Source organism: Thermobia domestica, chromosome 11 (assembly GCF_964235325.1).
Source record: "Thermobia domestica chromosome 11, izTheDome1.hap1.1, whole genome shotgun sequence".
NCBI lineage: Eukaryota > Metazoa > Arthropoda > Insecta > Zygentoma > Lepismatidae > Thermobia > Thermobia domestica.
In genome coordinates, this window is record NC_137464.1 from 231,095,613 (window position 1) to 231,119,944 (window position 24,332).

The 24,332-nt window shown below is 33.9% G+C and overlaps 1 protein-coding gene across 1 annotated transcript in view; it reads right to left on the minus strand.

Moving 5' to 3' along the window:
• The window catches only part of LOC145663766 (uncharacterized), a 97,704-nt gene that overhangs the window by 65,945 nt on the left and 7,427 nt on the right, over positions 1 to 24,332 (minus strand). The window contains exon 2 of the mRNA XM_081729855.1: positions 18,239 to 18,327. Coding sequence (XP_081585981.1) covers positions 18,239 to 18,327 — 89 coding nt within the window. The remainder of the gene's footprint in view (positions 1 to 18,238; positions 18,328 to 24,332) is intronic.

The following is a 24,332-nucleotide window of genomic DNA, read 5'->3' on the forward strand; positions in this document are numbered from 1 at the left end:
AAAGAAGTCAAAAAACTAAAACCATTGACCAACTTCGATATAGAGAGGTTGGCTAAAGAATTAAAGATAAAACGATTTAGAGGTGTATTTATGAGTGATGAACTTCCACAAAAACCTTATGTAAATGAGTGTGGTGTAGTTAACCTTGATAAATCAGAAAACATTGGTACTCATTGGATATGCTATTGGAAAGATAACAACATAAAGTACGTGTTCGATTCTTATGGTGGTGTCCCTCCTAAACAACTGGTACAATATCTTGGTACCGAAAACTTACTTTACAATGACGAACGAATACAAGACTTTAACTCAGTTATATGTGGTCATCTTTGTGTTAAGGTTTTAAATCTTCTAAATCAAGGGTATTCTTTTAGCGACGTTATGTATATGATTAAAAATGATTAAGTGCTTTTATGGTTTGTATCCATAAAAGTTTTGCTTTAAGATAAATATGGAAGCTATACACAATAGATTTTTAGATTATTTTGAGAAGCATGAGGATGAACTAGATGCACTAGATAGATATAATTTTTATCAGTATTTTCAGGATGTTAGCGAGATAGACTTAAAAGATAAAAACAACGTATACAATGCTATTGATCTATGGAAAAGGTTAATACCAAAAGTTTTGTACACGGAAGAAGAGTTGAGAAAGTTACGTCCAATAATTACCTTAAAGGACTTGCTGTCAAATTATAGCTCTAGGCCATTACAATGCAGTTATTGTGGTAGTAAGTCATTAACAAAAGGTATGAGTAGTTACATTTGTGACGATTGTTCTGTAGAGAGTGGTTGGGTTTACAGTACTTGTGAAGAAACGAAAGCTGCTTGCGTACGAAAACCATGGTATGATACTATAAAAAGATTTAAGTTACAGTTATCTCGTTTGCAAGCTTTACAGGATAGAATTATTCCCGAAGAGGTGCTCAAGGTGTTAAATGATAAACTTAAAGATATACCGAGAGATTTAATATCAACAAAAGATGTTCTAGAAGTACTAAAGAAAAACAAATACACGAAATATTATGATGATGTCTATTTAATACACTATCACCTAACCGATCAAAAACCATTAAAATTACAACATATGGAGGAAACACTTATAAACGACTTCGAAAACTTACACGAGGTCTTTAGGGAGCTGTATCCGGAAAGAGCATTGTTTATTAACTTGAAATGTGTACTGTACTATCTGTTGAAAAAGCATGATGTTCATGTTGATATTGATTTTAAACGCTCACCTAGACAAATAGAGATGTTAAAGAAATGTTTTGAAAAATTACGATGGGCATTTTCTGTATAATAAATGAGTATAGATATATTTGGCAATGTTAAAGATAGAAAAGGTGATGTTGATATTAGCGAAGAAAAATTAAAATTGTTGGAGAATTTAAATGATGTTGTTAGCGTAAGTCAACTTAGGTCAATAGAAGCCCAATTAGAGAACGATAGAAAACGATTTGAAGATGCATTAGAAACGTTACAAGACACATACATAAAGAAAGAAGATATTGAAAAGATTAGGATGGATACTACTAGATTGATTATGCAAAAAGAAACCATGCCTCTACTATATCGATTAAGAGCTAAAAACGTTAAGGAGCCAATCTTTAGAATATTTAATCTCTCTAACGGTTACAAATTTCTTTATAATGGGAAAATAATGCACATGGACTTAAGTTTGGATAAATACTTTCTAGATATATATTTGGGTGATACTTTGATTAAAGAGATACCTTTTGACTTTAAGAAGAACGATATAATTACGATTAAACCAAATAAAAATTCTGCTATGGAAGAAGGACAATTATTGTTTATTGTAATGTACATAGAGAGAGAGCTTTCCTAAAGACGTTTGCTATATAATAAATATGGATATCTTTGGTAATGTTAAAATGACATCAGAGTTAGATAATGCAGTTGTGAGAAAAGATATTGCTATGTTGAAAGAAGAGCTTAACTTCATCAAACGGAGTTATGTTATAGAGCTTCATAGTCGATTGATATCAGAAAATGTTGAAACTCCGTTCTTTTTAATACATAATCTCTCTATCACATACAAATTTCTTTATAAAGGTAGGATAATGCATATAGAGTCATCTTACAATACGTATTATATAGATATATATTTAAATGATTCTCTAGTTGAAACTTTTCCATTGCACTTTAATACAAATGATAATTTGGCAATTAGACCATCTAAAGATTCTGATCTGAAACATGGTAAATTACTATTGCTTCTTATGCATGTAGAAAGAGAAGACGAAGATAGTGATGATGATGGTGAGAATGTTGATAGCATAATATTAAACAGCGATAGTTATTGATTTTCTATATAATAAACAGGATGTATTGTGTTAAGTGTAAGAAATCAACAGATACGAAGAAAGATACTATTAGAATTGAACAAACAAAGAATGGAAGATATCTAAAGAAAGGTATTTGTTCTGTATGTGGTGTTACTAAAACTCAATTCGTTAAAAAGCCTGATTGACTAGAAGAAGGTAAAGGTGTTAGAGAAGACATTGTAGAAGAAATTCACAAACCATCTAGAAAAAACTTTGACAGATTAAGTGTAGTTATAAAAGGTATCGATGATCTTTGGCAGGCTGATCTTGTAGAAATGGATAGCGGAGTATTAAAAGGCGTTTCCAAAATCAATAAAGGATATAAGTATTTGCTAACGATTATAGATGTGTTCTCGAAATATGCGTTTGCTGTTCCTGTTAAAGATAAGAGTGGGAAGAATGTTACAGAAGCATTCGAATTCATATTAAGAACGAGAAGACCTAGTAACTTACAAACAGATCAAGGTAAAGAGTTTTACAATAAAGAGTTTAAGAAGTTGATGGATGAAAATAAGATTAATCACTACTCAACCTATAGTGGTAAGAAAGCTTCTGTTGTTGAGAGATTTAATCGAACACTTAAGCAGAACATGTGGAAAAGGTTCACGACACAAGGGAACTACAAATGGATAGAGATATTACCAACACTAGTTAAAGAGTATAATCATCAAATTCATAGAACAATTGGTTTAAAGCCTGTAGAAGTTAATAAGAAGAATGAGCAAACAATATTGGAGAAAGTGTATCAAAAAGAATATAAGCGTGTTAAGCCCAAATACAAGTTAGGTGATCATGTTCGTATAAGTAAGTCGAAAGGGTTATTTGAGAAAGGATATACACCTAATTCGTCAACAGAAGTATTTGTTATTAGTGAAGTTATTCCATCCAATCCGCCTACATATAGAATTAAAGATTTAGAAGAAGAGAATGTGCAAGGTAGATTTTACGAACCAGAACTATTAAAGACGAGGCATAAAGATGAATACTTGGTAGAAAAGGTGTTGAGAAAGAAAGGTGATAGAGTATATGTTAAATGGCTAGGGTTTGATGATTCGCATAATAGTTGGGTAGATAAAAGTAATGTTGTAGTGTAAATATAAATGTTTGTCTTTTATGGAATAATAGCCATAAAAGGTTGGTTTAAATGAGATAAGGGGGTAACGAAACGATACCCCCATAACATATATTTCCAGCGCTCGTATTCGAGCTGTGGAAATTATCAAAAAATAAGCGACTCCTCATATACGAGGGGTCGCTCCAAGACAAAGTTACATACAAACAAATACGGGTCCCGATAACGATTTCGCAAATGATTAAATAAACATTTTATATAATAAATATGAGTACTATGGATAATTCTCTTAGTTTAAACGATATTTGTTACGAGCAGATCAAGGATCAGTATTGGTATGGAATTTTTGGCGACTTTAAACTGATTATAGATAAGAGTACAGGATACTTCAATGCTACTAAGCTGTGTCAGAGCGGAGGTAGAAGATTTAAACATTGGTTAGAAAATAAAGAATCTACAACAATAATAAAAAGATTAGAAGAAGAGCATCAATCTCAAAAAATATATTACGCGGTTAGTGGAGGAAGAATAACAATAATCAGGGGTACATATGTTCATCCAGACTTGTTCCAAGAAATAAAAAGATGGTCTCAATTGAAAAAAAGATAATGATAAGTCAGGTTTTGTTTATATAGCAACTACTAAACAGCACCAAGAGAATATATATAAAGTGGGTTATACAAAAAACCTTGAACAACGCCTAGGTCAGTTTAATGAGTTTAGACTTGACTTTGAGCTATTTTATTATGAAGAAACCTATAAGACAAATTATGCTAAAAAGTTAGAGTCACTTGTGCATAAACAATTAGATGAATTTAAATATAAAGGTGAATTTTTTAAGTGTGAACTCAACACGATCAAAGAAGTTATAGAAGAAATTCAAGATGATGAAGTAATTGAAAAATTAAAAGGATTCGAGCTAAAAGATGAATAGGTGTAAAAAGGTAAAGGCAATGAGTTTTGGACATCACTATCAGAAGAAGAATTGATTAACAGTATAGATCGCTTGTATGATAGATTATTATCTGATAATTAAGGTTACAACAAGGGGGCCACCAGCACTGGACCCCTTTCAAACATACAACCTCATACAATTTTCAGCGAGAAAATACTTGACATTTTGGAAATCCGAATACAGAGGGGCTAAAAATTTTCTGAAATTTAGTACCATCTGCTTGCTTCTTTTGTTTTGTGTTTGTATAAAGAAGTTTGGTTTCGCTGTGTGGATTTTGCACATGGGGAAATAAGTTCCTCCGAAGCTAGGAACTTCAGAAACTCGTCTTACACAGTAAAAACTAGCTGGTAACGAAAATGAAGTTAAAAATAAAGATTTTCTATATAATAAATATGAGTACTATGGATAGTTCTCTTAGTTTAAACAATATCTGCTATGAACAGATCAAGGACAACTATTGGTATGGTCTGTTTGGTGACTTCAAGTTGATTATAGATAAGAGTACAGGATACTTCAATGCTACTAAGATGTGTCAGAGTGGTGGTAAGAGGTTTGACAACTGGTTGAAAAATAAAGATTCTAAAGAATTATTGGAATACTACAATGAAAAATTAGCTTCCTATAATTGTAGGAGGCTAAATTTAACATATTATATAGAACCAAAAGGTACAAACGAGAAAGATTTATTAATTTCTGGCACATATGTATACAAAAGAATTTTCCTAGCTATTGCTTTTTGGACATCACATGACTTTTACGAAAAATGTTCTGTAATCATCGAAGACTATTTCGTTTCTAATTTTAAACAGATTCAAGAACACCAAGAAGAGTTACAATCAAGAGTAGAAGAGATAGAACAACAAATGGAGCAATTACGATTGTACAATCAAGAACTAGAAAGCAAAGTTGATTATCTTAAAACAGTTGCAGCACCATATACAGAAGATCCAGGGAAAGTACACAAACTAGTTATTATTAAAAAGAACCTCACGGCTGGTCAGCTTCAAGACATAGTAGACAAGTACGACACAGACAAACATGATCAGGTTCGGCGTTACGAGTCATACAAATATTGGGTTGGAAGGGTTCAACAGCGCAACATCAAAGCAAGACTTCAGTGTCTCAAAGAAAAGTACCCAAGCATGTCAGTGTTATCAGAAACCAAAGATCCAAACTCAGTCAACCTCCTAAACAAAGTCAAAGAAAAATACAGCTGTGTTGTTTCGTATGGTTGTCATGTGGATATTGAAGGAGAAGACGACGAGTTTGTTGTTGATTTGTTTTTGAGTATAAGAGATAATTAACAATAAGTTGTGTGTTTAGATATTTGTAAAGGTATAATAGCCATAAAAGTTAATTAGTTAAACATTAAAAACCATCTGTTGCAACATCGAATGTTAAATTCAATATACTACCTAAATCGGGATTATTATGATATTTTCTTATTATAACTCTCCAATCTACGTAATATCTAAATAAATATATAAAGTCTACAGAGAGGTGTTGACAAATTGAGATGTTATGCCAATGAACTCTGTCTTTGAACTCTGCAATAAATCCTTCTGTTAAATTTTGAAACAATGAAATTGCTTCCCAATCTACTTTGTCAGAGTAATCTCTTATAAGGTTTTCTGATAATTGTTGAGTTTCAGATAAGCACCTCCAAGAAACTTTATCTGCATGTCCTCGTATAAAGGCCTCAGAGAGTTTGTTTCCATAAGATATAGCATCAAAATCAACTTTATCTATAAACTCACTAATAAATTCTGTAGTCTTTGAGCTGTTCGGACGTGTTTTCGCGTCGCTCTGGAGTGCATTCACGTGTAACGGTATGGGTGTTGACATTGTAACTTGGAGAGGCCGGATAGGAACTTTTGTGGCCAAAGTGAAAATCAAGTGTAGCAAACTGTACGGGAATTCTGATTTTAGTGTCTCGGTCCTGAGAATGTTTTCTCTAGGGCTAATTATTGGAATGCTGTTAGTTATAGGTGGGATTGAGATGAACCCTGGACCCAAATCAATAGATGATCTGTACAAAAAACTTGAGGAAATGGATCAAAAAATCGGTAGTATTTTCAAAACGACTAGTGACCTAAGTTCGCAACTTGAAGTGGTAATGACAGAATTAAGTGCAGTGAAAAAGGAAAACGAGAAACTGAAATCACAATTGGCTTTTAATTGTGAACTTTTGGACAAACTTGAGAACCAATCGCGCCGAAACAATCTTATATTTCGGAATATTGGTACATGTAACCGAACTGAGTCATGGGAAGAATCAGAAGAACGTGTAACGGAATTTGTGACCAAACAATTAAAAGTTGATTTGGATAGCTTAGCAGTGGAAAGGGCTCATCGTCTTGGACGTGGACCCAACAGTCCCATCATTGTGAAATTCTCGTCGTACAAGAAAAAAAGTGAGGTGCTTAAAAATGCCTATCGAGCAAAAGGAACTCCTGTAATTATTACAGAAGATTTCTCAGCATCGGTCAGGCAAACGAGAAGACATCTCCTACGTTATTTGAAGGATGCTCGCTCGCAAGGGGACCGTGCAAGACTTCAGTTCAATAAACTGTGTATAAATGGGAAATCATACACACTAGAAGAGCTTCAAACACGCAGTGATGAAATAACAGAACATGAGTTGAACCAAAATGCGACAAGAGAGGTTACAACATTGAGTGTGGACAATCAAAGTGCTTCCCCCAAAGGCTTGTCTATGTGGAAGGAACCGCCACCCGCTGAGAAGAGACAACAGAAGAAACCAACCCGCGCGACCTTGAGCCAACCAGCCAGATATAGGGATTGACAGAGGAAGGAAAGTGAAGAAAATGAATTGGCTGTGGGTAAGTCTTCTTTCTCTCAAAACAGTGAAGTGTACAATCAAGTGGTATGTGAAAACAGTGGTGACACTAGAACAAGGACTGCTTTACGAGTCTATTATCAAAATGCAAATAGTTTGCGTGGTAAAGCCAACATTTTTTTCTGCAATGTTCTGTCGCATGATTATGACATTATTACAATAACAGAGACATGGATAAATGAAAAGCATTATGATGCGGAACTATTTGATAATAGATATACTGTGGCGCGTCAGGATCGCAATGTTGATAAACTAGGCAAATCTAGGGGGGGTGGAGTTCTTGTGGCAGCTTTGCAGAAATACAATCTCAGTATAATAGACAGCTATGATGATGAATTTGATTGTGTTATTGTCAAAATCACGACTGGGGGTAAAACAATTTTTATATGTGTAGTTTATTTTCAACCAAATTCAAGTATAGATGTGTATAATATTTTTTTTTGAACGTATTGAAAGTAAGTGTCCCCAAGGCTGTTCTGTTCTCCTGGTTGGTGATTTTAACATAAAAGAAATAGAAAACAATGAATTTAATCTGGAAAATAGTACCGTAAAATGTCAAAATTTACATAATTTCATGTTTTTTTATGATATGAAATCTTTTAACCACATACAAAACAATAATAATCGAACTCTAGATCTAGTTTTATCTACACTAGAATCTGTTGAAATTATCAGGGAATTTCTCCCATTAGTGCCAGAAGATCAACATCGTCCCGCTATAGTAATAAATGTGCATCATGAAAGTCGTTCAAAAGTAGGTCATAATTCTAACATTTTTGGCTACAATTTTAGAAAAGCGAATTTTATGAAATTGTATACTAGTTTAATGTGTGTCGATTGGGAATGCCTAAGGGAATACAATAATGTTAATGACTTAGTGAGTAGGCTATATGATATTATCTATGAAATATTCGATACTTGCGCCCCTCGCAGGAAAAACTCTGCCTCGAAATTTCCGTGCTGGTTCACTAAAGACATAATTAATAAATTGAAGGCTAAGGCAAGTTATCGTAGGAAATTTCAACTAAAAACTAGCAATAGTACCTCCTATTACATGGAATTTGCTCGTTTAAGAAAAGAAGTTAAAAATGACATCAAATTAGCCTATGAAACATTCTTACATAATACTGAAAATATTATTACTAAGAATTCAAGTGAATTGTGGAATTTTATTAAAAATAGGAAAAGACATCTACCGTCCAAATCATTAAAGTTTCAGGGTCATAATCTGTGTAGTAACGAGGAAATAGCCAATACTTTTGCGAAGTATTTTAGATCAGTCTATGTTTCCTCTTCAGAAACGATAATTGATCCCAACATAGATCTGGGAGATAACATATATGGTAGCATAGGAACACTAAATATTTGCCAGATAGATTTGAATGAAATAGAAATGGCTATTAAGAACCTTAAGTCCAAAACGGCAGTTGGTTCTCACGGACTTCCCTCCTACATTGTGAAGGGTTGCGCTGATATATTTAAATATCCCCTATTAATTGCATTCAATTTATCACTAAGAACAAGCACTTTTCCAGACAAATGGAAAACAGCTTTAATTTGTCCAATTCCGAAGTCCAACAATAGTCAAGATATTACCAACTTTCGACCCATAGCAATATTACCTGCTTTTGCCAAAGTATTTGAGCATATCTTGTATCGACGAATCCTTAATCACGTCAAACCGGTTATCTCAATTAAACAACATGGCTTTATTTCACAAAGATCCACAATAACAAATCTTGCAATTATTACAGATTTTATAGCGAATTCATTAGATGTAGGCAGCCAAGTAGATGTGATTTATATTGACTTTGAAAAAGCTTTTGATAAAGTTAATCATAACATATTACTAGAAAAATTAAAGCTTTTCCACTTTTCTCCGTCCCTGATTAAATTCTTCTCATCATACCTATCTAATCGTAAACAATCCGTTCTTTTTAATACATACAAATCTAAAGAATATATTGCATCCTCAGGGGTCCCTCAGGGTTCAAATTTAGGACCATTATTATTTCTCTTGTTTATTAATGATTTACCTGACTGTATTCCTGACCATGAAAAATTACTATATGCCGATGATCTAAAAATATATGCTAAAATCAATTCTGCGGACGACAACATAAAGCTGCAGCAAGGTCTAGATCATATTGGTAACTGGTGCTCTTCGAATCAACTTGGGGTCAATGAAAGCAAGTGCAAAGTATTATCATTCACTAGGAGCAAATCACCTCGTCACTTTAATTATGAAATTAATAAATATATAGTAAATAGGCATGAATCAGTTAAAGATCTGGGTGTTACGTTTGATTCTAAGTTAATGTTTGACAATCATATTGTAAATATAACAAGCGAAGCATTCAAGCTATTAGGATTCATAATTAGAACGGGAAAAGAATTTAAGAACTGTTCAACATTACAGAAGTTGTACAATGCATATGTTCGCTCAAAGTTAGAGTATACCTCTACTATTTGGAATCCGACTCACATAAAACATCGCAAGCAATTAGAAAGAATACAAACAAAATTTTTTAAATTTCTAACATATAAAGAAACTCACATTTATCCTACATTTGACAGCTGTAAAACCATACTTGCTAACTTTAATCTTCCTACACTAGAACAAAGGCGACATATGATGGACTTATTATTCATTCAAAAAGTAACGCAAAATATTTTGGATTGTCCTGATTTAGTTTCTTTATTGAATTTTCATGTCCCCACATTAAAAGTACGTAGAAACACTGGTCTTTATTACTGCAGAAAATCAAGAACTAATATAATGATGAAATCACCAATCTGGAGGACAACAGCTTTGTATAATAGAATGTGTACAAATAACAATGAATTTGATATATGTGGTATGTCGCCTAAGAAATTTCGGAATGCCATTATCATGAGTTATCAAGAGTTGTGAACTCAAGTTATGTTATCAAGAGTTACGAACATGTAATTGCGTAATTTACAACACTGTTATTGGGCTATAGCCTGTTGTGTTGACAATAAATAAATAAATAAATAAATAAATAAATAAATAAATATCTGCAAATTCTCTTATAAAGTCTTCTGATAAGTCTTGGCTTCCTGAAATAATCTCCCAATCAACTTTATCAGCTAATTCTCTTATAAACTCTTCCGACAAATTTTTCCATAAACATATTTCAATCAAATTAACTTTCTGCAGATATGTACGTATGAAGTCTTCTGTAATGTGATCATAGTTATATTCCTCCTCATAATCATCATAACCTATAGATAACCATTGTTCATCAGTCAGTGAATCTAATATCTCATCTGACAAGTTCATAACGTTCGCATAGAGAATGTTTTGTGTAAGAAATGAGTTGTTTTCTTTAGTGGCCTTCTTGAACAAATGATCTAACATACCTAAGGATACGCTAAAATTTATTTTGTCTTTGTCATTATAACCACCAATATCTAAATGTTTACATACACAATCAAATACAGGTTTGTAAGATAATATTTCCTTAGCACTAGTCATGTTTGTTTTTATTCTTAGATTTTAAAATTTATTTCATTTTTGTTGGTTTTCTATATAACAAATATGGAGAAAGATTTTGATTTATTACATGATAGACTTGAACTAATTCATCATGATCTTAAACTCTTAGCAACACTACTAGAGAAGCAAATACTGTTAAAGGAAAAAGAGTTATTAGTAATGCAGCAAAAAACATCTGATTTGAGTAGTGATGATGAATACAAATATGGTAGTGATGATTATTATGATGATGATGATGATGAGTAAGCCTACAAAAATGAATCAGTTTTAAATGTGTATATGTGACTTTGATGGGTCTTCCCATGAAAGTTCTAGGCTAACACAACGAGGAAACATATGTAGGCAATGGCAGACGCGTGCAGATGTTTAAACGATGTGTTAGAAAAAATGAAAATGAATTGAAATAACCCGGTGAAGAGTACTAACGAAGATTTTCTATATAATAAATAAGATGAGAAATTATAATAAGTTTACTGTAATAGATTTAAGACGACAATGTAAAGAGCGGGGAATCAGAAGATATTCCCGATTAAGAAAAGCAGAACTGATAGACCTTGTTAAACAACATGACGATGAACAAAGCAGAAGGCAGATTAGAAATATATTCCCCTTTAAACAAGAAGTAATTGAAGAACCAAGAATCAAAGTTGAATCACAACCAATCGATGTAAAACTTAAAAGCACAGCATTCAAATCAAGATTAGAAACATGGAGATTTACAACAGATTACAAAGAACATGATCCTCTAGAGCAATATATCACCTCAACGTCGAAAGCTTTAATAAATAGAATAAACATCAGCTTAGAGAAACATAATTCATTGAAAGTTAATCTTTTGATAAACTGTGAATATAAGAAAGGAAAAGAAATACAGACCTTCTATTTCAACACTAATAATAGAGAAGTGCATCAATCAACCAACTTAAAAGAATTTATAATTACTGCAAAACAAATATTAAGAACAAGAATGGATGAGTTCCAAGCTAGAGGTTCTGGTTGGGCTCTTATCAATATTAACTTTTTAGAATTAGCACTCAATAAATACACACCATATAAAGGATCATCATACATAGAACTACCAAATACAATTAAAACGAAAAAAGCTGTTATCAATGTAAAGAACACGGATGAAAAATGTTTCTTATATGCGATTTCTTCTGCATTACATCCTGTTGAGAAAGACCCCCAAAGACCATCAAAATATAAGCACGTGTTCATAGATTTATAATCTAAACTAAAAGATATTCATTTTCCACTAAAACTAAGTGATATTCCAAAAATTGAAAGAATGCTTGATATATCCATTAACGTTTATACCTACAACGAGCAATACATGGTCTACATTTTATATCACACTCAAAACAAAAAAGAAACACATGTTAATTTATTATATGTAAAAGAAGAAAGTAAAACACACTACTGTTGGATAAAAGACTTGAGTAGGTTAGTTAGCAGTCAAATGACTAAGTGGAGAGCCCGAAAATATTTATATGATAGATGTTTGTTATATTTCTACTCACAAGATGCATTAGATAGACATGAGAAAGATTGTTCTAGTCATGAAGCTGTTAAAATAGAAATGCCACCAAAAAATACATACGTTGAATTTAAGAACTACCAATATACGATGAAGATGCCATTTGTGATTTATGCTGACTTTGAGTGTCTACTACACAAGGTTATGGGTTGTAATGAATGCTATCCGCAAAATAAACCATATACTAAGAAATATCAAGAACATAAACCATCCGGATTCTGTTACTATATTGTAAAGAGCGATGGAACTAAAACAAATCCTGTTGTGTATAGAGGTAAAGATGCAGCTAAGAAGTTCATAAGTATGTTAAAGAAAGAAGCCAAAAAGATATCAAATATATATAAACAGAATAACGAAGTACCTTTAACAAGCAAGGAGAGAAAAGAATTCAATAAGTCTACACACTGTTCTTACTGTAAGCAGGAGTATACTACAAATAATCATAAAGTTAAACATCATGATCACATAAGTGGAAAGTTTGTAGCTGCATTATGTAATAGTTGTAATCTAAAAGTGAAAGTACCTAAGTTTGTACCAGTGATTATACATAATCTAACAGGATATGATTCCCATTTGTTTATTAAAGAGCTAGGATGTAATAAAGAGCAAATAGATTTAATTCCTAATAACGAAGAACGATATATATCATTCAGTAAAAATGTTGGAACCATCAAATTAAAATTCATAGACTCATTTAGATTTATGGCTTGCAGTTTAGATAAACTATCATCAAACCTAACAAGAGAACAAATGATTCATACGCAACACTTCTACACTAGTGAAGAACAATTCAGACTTGTAATAAGAAAAGGTGTTTACCCATATGATTATGTTAATGACTGGAATAAGTTTAGACAGAGAAAGTTACCATCAAAGGAAGCATTCTTCAACAAGTTAACTAACACACATATTAGTGATGAGGATTATGAGCATGCAAAGAAAGTATGGGAGACATTTAAAATTAATAACCTCGGACAATACCATGATCTATATGTAAAAACTGATGTCCTGTTATTAGCAGATGTGTTTGAAAACTTTAGAGAGACATGTCTTAAGGCTTATGGTCTTGATCCGGCATGGTATATGACAGCACCAGGTTTAGCTTGGGATGCAATGTTAAAGATGACAAATATAAAATTAGAGTTACTAACCGATTATGATATGGTATTGATGATAGAGAAAGGTATAAGAGGTGGGATTAGTCAATGCTCAAAAAGATATGTAAAAGCAAACAATAAGTATATGGAAGATTATGATAAGAGCAAAAATGATTCTTACCTAATGTACTTAGACGCAAACAATCTATATGGATGGGCTATGAATCAGTATCTACCGTATACGGAATTTAGATGGTTAAGTGAAGAAGAGATAAATGAAACCGATTTCGCAAGCATACCTGATAATTATACTACTGGTTACATACTAGAAGTTGATCTTGAATATCCAAAAGAGTTGCATGACTATCATAAAGATTACCCATTAGCTCCTCAAAATATATGTCCACCTGGTTCAAAACAATCAAAGCTATTAACAACTCTATATGATAAAAAGAAATATGTGATTCACTATCGAAACTTAAAACAGTGTCTATCACTTGGATTAAAACTTAAGAAGATACATCGAGTAATAGAGTTTGAGCAATCAGATTGGTTAAAGAACTATATAGATTTAAACACACAAATGAGAACAAAAGCAACAAATGACTTTGAGAAAGACTTCTATAAGCTGATGAACAACAGTGTATTCGGGAAGACAATGGAAAATATTAGAAAGAGATGTAAGCCTATAAAAGTAGAATGTGATCCAGCTAGAGTAGAAAAACTAATTGCTCAACCAAACTTTAAAAGTAGAACTATTTACACAGAGAACTTATGTGCGATAGTATTAAATAAAACCAAACTAACCTTTAACAAACCGATATATGTTGGAATGAGTATATTAGATCTTTCAAAGTATTTAATGTATGACTTTCATTATAATGTGATGAAGCCAAAGTATCAAGACAAGATAGAAATATGTTACACAGACACAGATAGTTACATTTACCACATTCAAACAAAAGATGTGTACGAAGATATGAAAGGTTATATTGATTACTTCGATACAAGTGATTACCCTCAAAACAATAGATACAACATACCATAGATCAATAAGAAAATACTTGGTAAGATGAAGGATGAGATTAAAGGTACAATCATAGAAGAGTTTGTAGGTTTAAGAAGTAAGATGTATAGTATAAAAGCACCTCAAATAGATTTAACAGATAAAGACTTTAAAGGTAAGTTCGATAAAGAAAAGTGTTGTAAGAAAGCTAAAGGTGTTAAGAAGAGCGTTGTGTATAAAGAACTTTCATTTAACGAATATAAGGACTGCTTGATTAGTCAAACGGAGTATTATAAGAAGATGAATTTGATTAGAAGTTATAAGCATGATTTGTATAGTATAGAAGTAAATAAGTTAGCTTTAAGTTGTGTCGATGATAAGAGATGTGTTTTAAAGGATGGGGTCAATACCCTACCATGGGGACACTATAAGATAGAAGAGAAATAGTTTTAGATTGTAAGTTTTTAGTTATAAGTTTTAGATGTAAGTTTTTATGATTTCAAATGTCATAAAAGCATATTCAATCTCACTTTAACATTGTAGTTATGGGGATACTTTGCGCTGTGTGACTTTGTTAAAGTACTATGGTCAGTGGAGGATTTGTAATTTTTTGGTAGTTAGGGGGGTGGAGGGGGAAAGTGCGCCAAAAGTTAGGTACATATACTACTAACACACTAAGCTATTTTATTTGAAATTTTCACAAATTGATACTTACAGTTTACACTTGTACGTACATGATGCATTTCAAAAGCAAGAATTAGTTAATTATTACAAATCATTAACGATGTCCAGATGGAAAATAATATTGAAAGAATATGATCTACGAAACTGTGATTGACTTTCTATTTATGAGTACCGGGTAGTGGGATTCTTCCCAAGCATTTTAACGATAATGCATAGTCTAATCCTGCCTTTGTCGTTGTAAAACTGCAAGTATTGAGTGAAGTTGTTCTCTACTCGAGCAAAGTGATGTTACGAAAATGAAGAGTTTGGAAGATCAGTATCTTTGAATCGAATTGTTTGGGCAAAACATTTACAGAAACTTTGAAAATGTTGCAGGAAGTATTTCGTTTACACTTGTCATTTATTTAATCGGATCGTGGCGAAATTTCAATACATTGCAGGTGAAAAGTATTACAAAATACCTTGTATCTACATATAGCTCGATAGGATACATTGTCCTCGGAGCTACATTTGTCCCCCAATTCATTCCCGGAAATTTCATCCGAGCCATTTTCTGAAATCATTACTGATCGGATCTAAATCCAGTCTTAAATGATTGCATAACTTTCTTTTCTATCCTATTCTTAGGCCGCTGTTCAATCATGCGACAAAAAAAAAATAGTTTTTTGTTTGCTTTTCTCATTACTCTGCGATCACGAAAGAAATTATGTAGGTAGGATTAGTGTTTAGCATGTATTTCACCATCAAAGCAACATGAGACGTAGACTTACAGCTGATCGTGGAATCCGAACTACATAAACACCTTCCGTGAATCGAATCCAGGTCTCTTCCGGATCTGAGACATATATGCTAACCGTTTAGCCACAATAGGGATCTCAAAGAGAGAAAAGTTAAAGATAATAAGCGAAAAGATTACGTGAACGGAGTCTTTGTCCTAGTTCGTATTGTTTTGATGAGTACATATCAGTATGAAAGTTTTGTTTAACTATGATATTAATGATTCCATTCCTCACCACAATTTTCTTAATTTCTGCTGGTATCCCGGGATCTTTCTGTTTCCTCTAGTAGTTAGTTCCTTCTGCGTATCTGCACTTATTTATGCTATTATCTGAGAAATATCTAAATATGATTTATCGAAGGAGTATCATCAAGGAAATAACTAACTAATTAACTCTATGGCCTACGGAATCCGGAGATTCAATGCCGCGTTCACAAAAGCTCTCCACTGACTTCTATCCTTAGCTAACTGCATCCAGTTTCTACCCTGTATTCCAATCTCTGCGAGATCCATCTTAATATTGTCCTCCCATCTGCGCCTTGGTCTTCCTAATGGTCGTTTTCCGATTGGTCTTCCAGTCAAGACTTTGAAAGCATTTCTACTTTCTTCCATTCTAGCTACATGACCCGCTCACCTAAACCTCTTAGACTTGACGACCGTAACAATGTTGGGTAAACCATATAAACGATGTAGTTCCTTGTTATGAAGTTTCCACCATTCCCCATTCCCGTTCCTCTTGGGTCCGAATATTCGTCTCAGGATCTTGTTCTCCAATACTTTCAGTCTATGTTCTTCCCCCAGAGTAAGTGATCATGTTTAGCAACCGTACAGAACAACAGACATGATTATCGTTTTATATATTTTAAGCTTCAAATTTCTCGACAGAATTCGCGACGACAAGAAATACAGCATAAAATTATTTTAGATCGTAAAACATTATCGCAGTGTTCATATTTTCACGAAATCATTGATTCATGTGTTAGTTAAGAAAATCTTCTTTACTGTTCGGCATGTCTTTTACGCCAATCATAGATGTTCACAAAATACCATATACTTTGTGAATATTTTAGAGCAACAACACCGGAGACATGAGTTTATATCTAGAGGTAATCATACGTAGAGATATAATAAAGACAATTGTGGTTTTCGGGACGTATCCCAGTTTCCTAGGCAGTTCGTGAGGTGTCCGATAGGGAAAATAATTTTATAGCCAAGTGTGTATAGTCTAATACCCTACAGCAGAATTTCTCAACCTTTTCTGCCGGCGTACCACCAAAGTATTAATTATTAATGTAACTATAAGGCACATGTACCACCGGCACATGTACCACCAACAGCACCTCGAGTATCATCAGTGGTACGCATACCACAGGTTATGAAAGTCTCCTCTTCACTATTTCGGAACAGTTTGAAAGTAATTTTAACCACTTTTCGGATACTAGCTATTATCAATGCCAATTAACATTTTAATCACAAAACTCTATGTGAAGAAATGAAAATACCGTCAATCTGGATACATGGATTGTGAGTCCTTGGTCCAGAAACTTTGTTACACGAAAATAGGTAACTGCTGGCGAATTTAGGCAACTTGCGGCCCTAAATAATTTACGATCGGAAGCTTCTCGCAAAATTATATAAGTACAACCGCTAAGTATAAATGCAATAGAGACATAAAACTCTTAATACAATTAATTCATTAGTCAAACATAATTTTCAAGCAATTAGCTATAAGTAATAAAAACAGGATATTGTTTTATCACGTGAATGAGCGTGTTCACTCTCCCATAAAGCTGCAGTAAACGTTGGGTTTGCAGTTTAACAGATAGCATGACGCAACGCTTTCTGACCACTGTGGAATATGAATTATGAAGCAGTTTTGAAAAATTTACAGTAATAATGACATGTTCCAGATCAAACTAAATTGAAAACGTTACAATACTTTAGAAAAAAAAATATTTGTACAAATTGCTGATTTTTCCTTTGCAGTGCCTTGATTCTGCGGTTCTAGACATTTAGATTGTTTTCCTCTGACTATAACTCATTGAGAAATAACAATAAAAGACAATGTATAGCATTGTTTACAATAGTAGTCTATGATTTGTTAGAATTACTCTTTAGTCAACAAAAGCTTATACATTTTTGTATGAATTTTCAAAGATTCACAAGCAAATAAACTGAGTCACTTTATATAAAGAAGAAAGGCAGTTAAAAAGATAAAGGGAATTTTAAATAGATAAGAACTTTCTATTAATCTACATTTACAGCTCGTTTAGCAATTTTCCAATTTTCATTTCTCAGTTATGCTGAATCTGCAGTTACTTCTATGTTACGAAATAATAAAGATGAAATAAACGTTTAAGTAGAAAAATGTAGAAACTTACCCGTGCTTTTGTGGCAGCCTCGACGCCAGCGGTTTCTTTACAATTTGAGAAAATTTCTGTCTCTAGCTCATCTTGTGAAACAGCATTACCTATAGAATTAAGATTAGGTTTATGGAAAATATTTGATATGTATATATGGGTTCCCCTTAGGATAAGTATACAGGGTTTTCATAAAGTCTGGACGGATTTAATTTGCTTATAATTTTCATAAAAATGCTCATAATGAAATCAAATAAAGTGCAAATGGTAGCGGAAGGATTAAATTTTTAGTTGGCAACACTGTTAGATAAGCGGCAACTCTGAACACGTTGAGAGAGGGAGAGGGAGGGCAAGGCTAATTTTGGTGTGTCGAAAGTTCACTGAAGAGTTCAAAGAGCCGGCACCGACTGAGAGTGCAATCCGAAAGTGGCATGCTAAGTTCTTGGAGACAGGAAGCGTCCTGGACCGTCCTCGAAGTGGGAGGCCGCCAACATCGCCTGCAACAGTGAGCAGGGTAAGGGAAAGCATCATCAACAGCCCACAGAAGTCGATTCCTAGACGGTCCTACGCGAATGTGTGGACGTAAATGGCACCCAGTTGGAGGTGTGGCGGTGAATGAACTGAGCTGGTGCAGATTACAGGTAAAAATTTAATGCTTCCGCTACCGTTTGCACTTTATTTGATTTCAATATGAGCATTTTTATGAAAATTATAAGCAAATTAAATCCGTCCAGACTTTATGAAAACCCTGTACAGGGTGTTCCAGAGCGACATAGACACTACCTTTTTCTCGAGAACGGTACATGCTATCAAGTTGAAATAAAAAAAAATGTATCACAAATGTGGGTCCAAAGAATCCGTAGAAATTATTTACAAAAATCCCGAAAGCCTCCCTTCGTGGTGTAATGGAGGCACATGCCCCGTTCTGGCGATTTCCAAATGGGAACGGTATATTTCGAATGTACATTCGAAAAGGTGGGAAAAATAAGATTGCCCTACCAAACATTTGTCCGTACAACCTACCGTTTTCTGTGAACCAATTGTTTTTTTCCATAAAAATGAAGGTGCGCGAAATAGAGTATATGGAGTTTACTAATTAAAATAATGTAAGCACCGTCACAGTTTCGGGAAGTGTAAGACACACACTTTCCAATGATATGCCACATGGTGAATCAGGGTCTTTGAAAAAGAAAGAACTGCATGACCCAAAAAAGGGGGTCCGAAGTAAGGTCAGAACTAGTGATGGGTAAATTCCCGGGAAGATATTTTTTGGGAATATTCCCGGGAAGATTCCCAAAAATGGGAATTTTCCGGGAATTCATATACAATCACAAAGAAAATTGCATTCTATTACATATTATGATTTCAAAGGTAAATTCGTTTTTATATCACAGTATATTATTAGTGTTGACCCCAGGGGAGACTTTAGAATGTATATTCTGAACGATGTTAAGTTATTTTATTAATATTTTATTATATTTAGAGCATACGCAAAATGGATATTTATTTACAATATGTTCCATGAAAGTAAATATGTTTCAACAATGGTAAGTCCACATATATTTAAACCGCTAAACGGTTTAAATTTCCATGTTAGTTGATTTTCTAAACTTCTACTACTAATATTATAAACATATTAAATTTTTAAATGTTATAAACAAATTAGGTTGGGTAACTGCCAGAACACACATGTCCCACTATTTTGTCAACATTTGCGCATAAATATGTATGTTCACAATATTTGCAAGATACTTTCCTGTCTATAATTTTGCATATAACATTGACAAACGCGACTTATCTCCCTGCCCATTTTTCGAAATTCCATGCGTTAATTCACATGTAAAAGAAGCTCGAGTACCTCTTCAGAAATTCGAGTCACAGAGAGGAGACAGACAAACGTCTATTACTAACGGTGACCTACCACCCACCGTGACCAACTCTGACCCACCACCCACCATGACCCCAAGGTCCGTCGACCCTACTGTTCCTTCCCTCTTTTAAGGTCGCGTCATAACTACCCTTCTTTGAAAACCGAAGATGTAGTAAAATCGTGACGTCACCGCGGGAGCAGAAACAGCTTTCGCCCAAGGTCCTTGTCATTCACCCTTGTTTGTTTGTTTAATTTTTGCAGGAAAGCGAATGATTCTTGTTTTCCTGTATTGAGAAAAATTAATTATTGTAGTGTTCGTGTTAGCTTGTCGAATTGTACGATAAGTACTTGTTGCAATCATAGTAGAAATTTTAAGGGTTCCGAAGTTATTTATCAGGTATTTCCCACGGATTCTCTGTGGAAAGTTTGGCAAGAGAAATGCTGTCGGAAAGACACCTTTATAGTTAAAAACGCCAGCGTCTATTCCGATCATTTTATTCCCGTAGCTTATAAACGTAATTTAAAACGTGAATTTCTAAATATTCCACTCAAGAATAAGTTTAAACCTATGTTGTGCCTTCACTGAACTTATCAGTGTCATACGGAACCGTGTTCCTGTAAGTAATGAAAGAAAAAGTGTACGAAAGCTACTGTTTAGAGTAAAAACAAATCAGGCATTTGGGTACAGTCAGATGAAATAACTATTATGACCGGAACAAAAAATAACTGTTTATGTTCCGTTTGTTCTGTGGAGAGTGAGGGGCATGAATTAAAGAAAGAGCTTTCCTTTTTGTGTGAAAAGAACGAGAAACTAAAATTTAATCTTTAAGTTTTACGTCGCATGGTTATGCCGACTGGTCTAAAGGATACCGTGATGATGAGAAATGAATGAAATAGTAGAATAAAGAAAGTGGGGGAAACAGGAGAACCCCGAGAAAACCCACGCACACGGTGTTTGGCGCGCAGGGATCGAACCAAGGACGCATGCACCAGAGGTGAACGCTCTATCATTGAGCCACCGCGGCCCAACGAAAAACTAAACTCTGTCAGTATTTACAAAGCCAAAATAATAGTCTATATTTACAAACGAAGTTAAAAGAATTGGAAAGCAAATATAATAAAGAATTAATTTCAAAGACCGGTTCTAAAATGTAATATTGTGATAGTTTCAATCGAGTGGTTAATAACCGGTGGTGGATATATTACGAAAAAGTTTTATACAGGGCCAAGTAAATATGCTAATAAATGGCAAGAAAAAACTAAGATGGACTGATTAAGATATTATTCGTGCATTAACACAACGCGCCACAATGATAAATTATACAATCATCTGCGGTTGCATGTTCTAATCCGCGTACCCAATATGTCAACACTTCGACATTGCATGCAAAAATAACCATTTTCTTGTGGTATTCTTACACCAGTTTTGAAAATTTTGATGGAATAAGGGCGCTACTTAAAGAGTGTGAAGAAAATTTCAGTGCTTATATTTGATGAAATGAATGTTAATCGGCGCGTGTCCTATGACGAACAGGTTTACTTAATTTTGGAATAATACAGAACTGTCCAGGGGCAATGATTCGAGGCTTGATAGATGTGTGGAAACAGTCAATGTATGAAGATTCCGATAAGACTATGAGTAAAAACTTAAACTTCGAAATCATATCGAAAGTTGAAGTCTTAGGATTAAACATAGTTGCAATTCTCTCCAAGTTGAATGGTGGCAATGTGAGGCTATTTGTCTCATTTTACCTTCTTCCCGGTGGATAAAAGCGACAAAAAATAAGATGTATTTTGAAAATTTTACAAAAAAAAAAAAATCGAAAACAAAAGAATGTGATTGGCCAACCATTTGATGTCCTAAGAAAGACACTTCTATGTTGAAACTATTCGACAAGGCTAGGACATTCTTCAGAATTTGGTTTTTGAATAGAAAAACACGGGAACTTCGGAAGAAGGATGCTTTTAAGATAGGAGATGCAAAGCTATTCTTCAAATGCTGCACAATCCTAAAGTAAGTACGTATTGTATCTGTATGTAGTCTATTTTTATCGCATTTTAATTTTTTTTCTTTGCAAATCGCTATGGCGGAATGTTGGCTTAGCCTACAATATTTGTCCCTGCTTCACCGCGGTGACGTCACACTACAGCTGGAGAAAGTGGCTACGCAGAAACAGATAGTTATGAAGGGACCTGTAAAAGCGCGGAACAGTAGAGTCGACGGACCTTGCCATGACCCACTGTGACCCACCATGACCCACCACCCACCGTGACCCACCATGACCCACCACCCACCGTGAACCACCGTGACCCACCACCCACCATGAACCAATCTCATCCACTGTGACTTACTCTGACTCACCAAAATCCATCGTCGTCAACTCTGAACACGATTCACGGCCTCTTCTGTACTGACTAAAGAGTTTACACTTGTGATAAGACAAGACTGTGAAATTGTCACTAATCGGAGTTTGAATTTCTAGTCTATCGATCAAGCACCACTCTGTTACAATAACGGTGGATCTTACCTTTACGATATAATATGGTAAAGTGTTTGTTAGTGAGGAAATTCAAACAGTACGAGGTGGGGGGAAATTAGTGTGTGCCTAAAATATACTTGTACTAAGAGAGTATTCTTGCAAGTGTTAATTTCTGAACGCATTCCAAAAGAAACTTCTATTCGCAGGAAAATATCCCTGTACAATATAGAAAAGGTTATGGTTTCTCAGTTCACAGTATTTTCTCACAAAAGACTTCAAAAATCAGTTTTTCATAGTGTTTTAATTTGCTCGGGTACCCTATGTGAGAGCATCTCCATAAAGTATGCTCATAATTGTAATTTGTGTAATCACTAAAACACCACGTTAAATTTAAGTTACAAATATGCATAATTGCAATTATTATAAATATTTATTCAAAGTAGTTTATTTAAAGCAAAGAAGAGACTTACTAAAAATTAGGTACAAAGTTGAATAACACAAATAAGCCATTAGTAATACAAGTATACATTTTCCATAACTCGTAATTTGCCACCTTAAAACAAATCTGAAATCGGGTTTGTTTCCTGTTGGTAACTTTTTCGTGGTAAATCATCCGCAGCGGAATGATGTCCATCCTTCAGCCAAGGAATATCTGGCTCGTCTACTTTGAGCTTGTCTAGCAGTGGTCCATTAACATTGATGAACAAGTGAGACGATGTTTGAGCACAGTCTATTTCTAATGTCAGTCATCTGTAAATTCATAAGGGGAAATCCCCGTTCGCACTCTGTCGTGGAAGTTAATAATACTTCTACCCGATTGCTGCAACTCCTCATCGACAATCTGCTTGTTAGGTTTAAGTCTGATAACGATTTTTCTTGGTCAGTTTTGAAATACTCAGCAAGAAGTATCATCTCTCTATCATCATACAACATCTTTTCCATGTCAGTTGGCAATGTCGACTCATGGAAAACAGAAACTTCATCTACCACGCCTTCGATAGGGAATCTTGTGAATAAATTATCAATTAAAGCCTGATAAAATGATGATTTCTTATGTGTTTATGAATTTAATTTTTGTAATTACATATGAAGGTTTGATGCCATTACCAAGTTCCCTCCCCCGTCTAGAAAGCGAAAGGGAACGAGGTTTCTGGAAAGTGTTCAGAGGTGAATGGGAATTTCCGTCCTTCTTCCCCTTCAATTACCACACTGCTGTTTGCCATGTGCCAAATTACGATGAATTTCAATTAAATTATCATAGTATAATTATTTCCATGTTGAATTATCGATAATTTTCAGTGGAAAAAAAGGGTGAAATTTGAAAGTTCCAAATCAAGGCAAGTAGACCAACGTAAAGGTAAAAAGAGTGTAAAATTTTCCATATAATTATGCGTACAATCCAAACTTAAAATTTCCGTGTAACTAAGCTTACAGTACAAATTTTATGTCTATTTTCTCATAACTTTATGGGTTGATTGTCCTGTGCTGTAAGCGCTCCATATAATAAACATAAGCTTCAGTAATTATTATAGTAGAAGGCAATGAATATATGAAGCAAAGCACTGTATTTTTTGTTTCTGATTTTTTTTCCTTAAATAACATCGATAGTTTTCGATCATTTTTACAAACCAACTCACTACCAATTTTCAATATATAGAAAGTGCACCCCCCATAAAGAAGAATTTTTAAAAATGCTAGGATACATTCCGTTTATTTTCAATAAAGAGTTAATATACTGAATTTCAGCTCCGTGAGTTTAACGGCA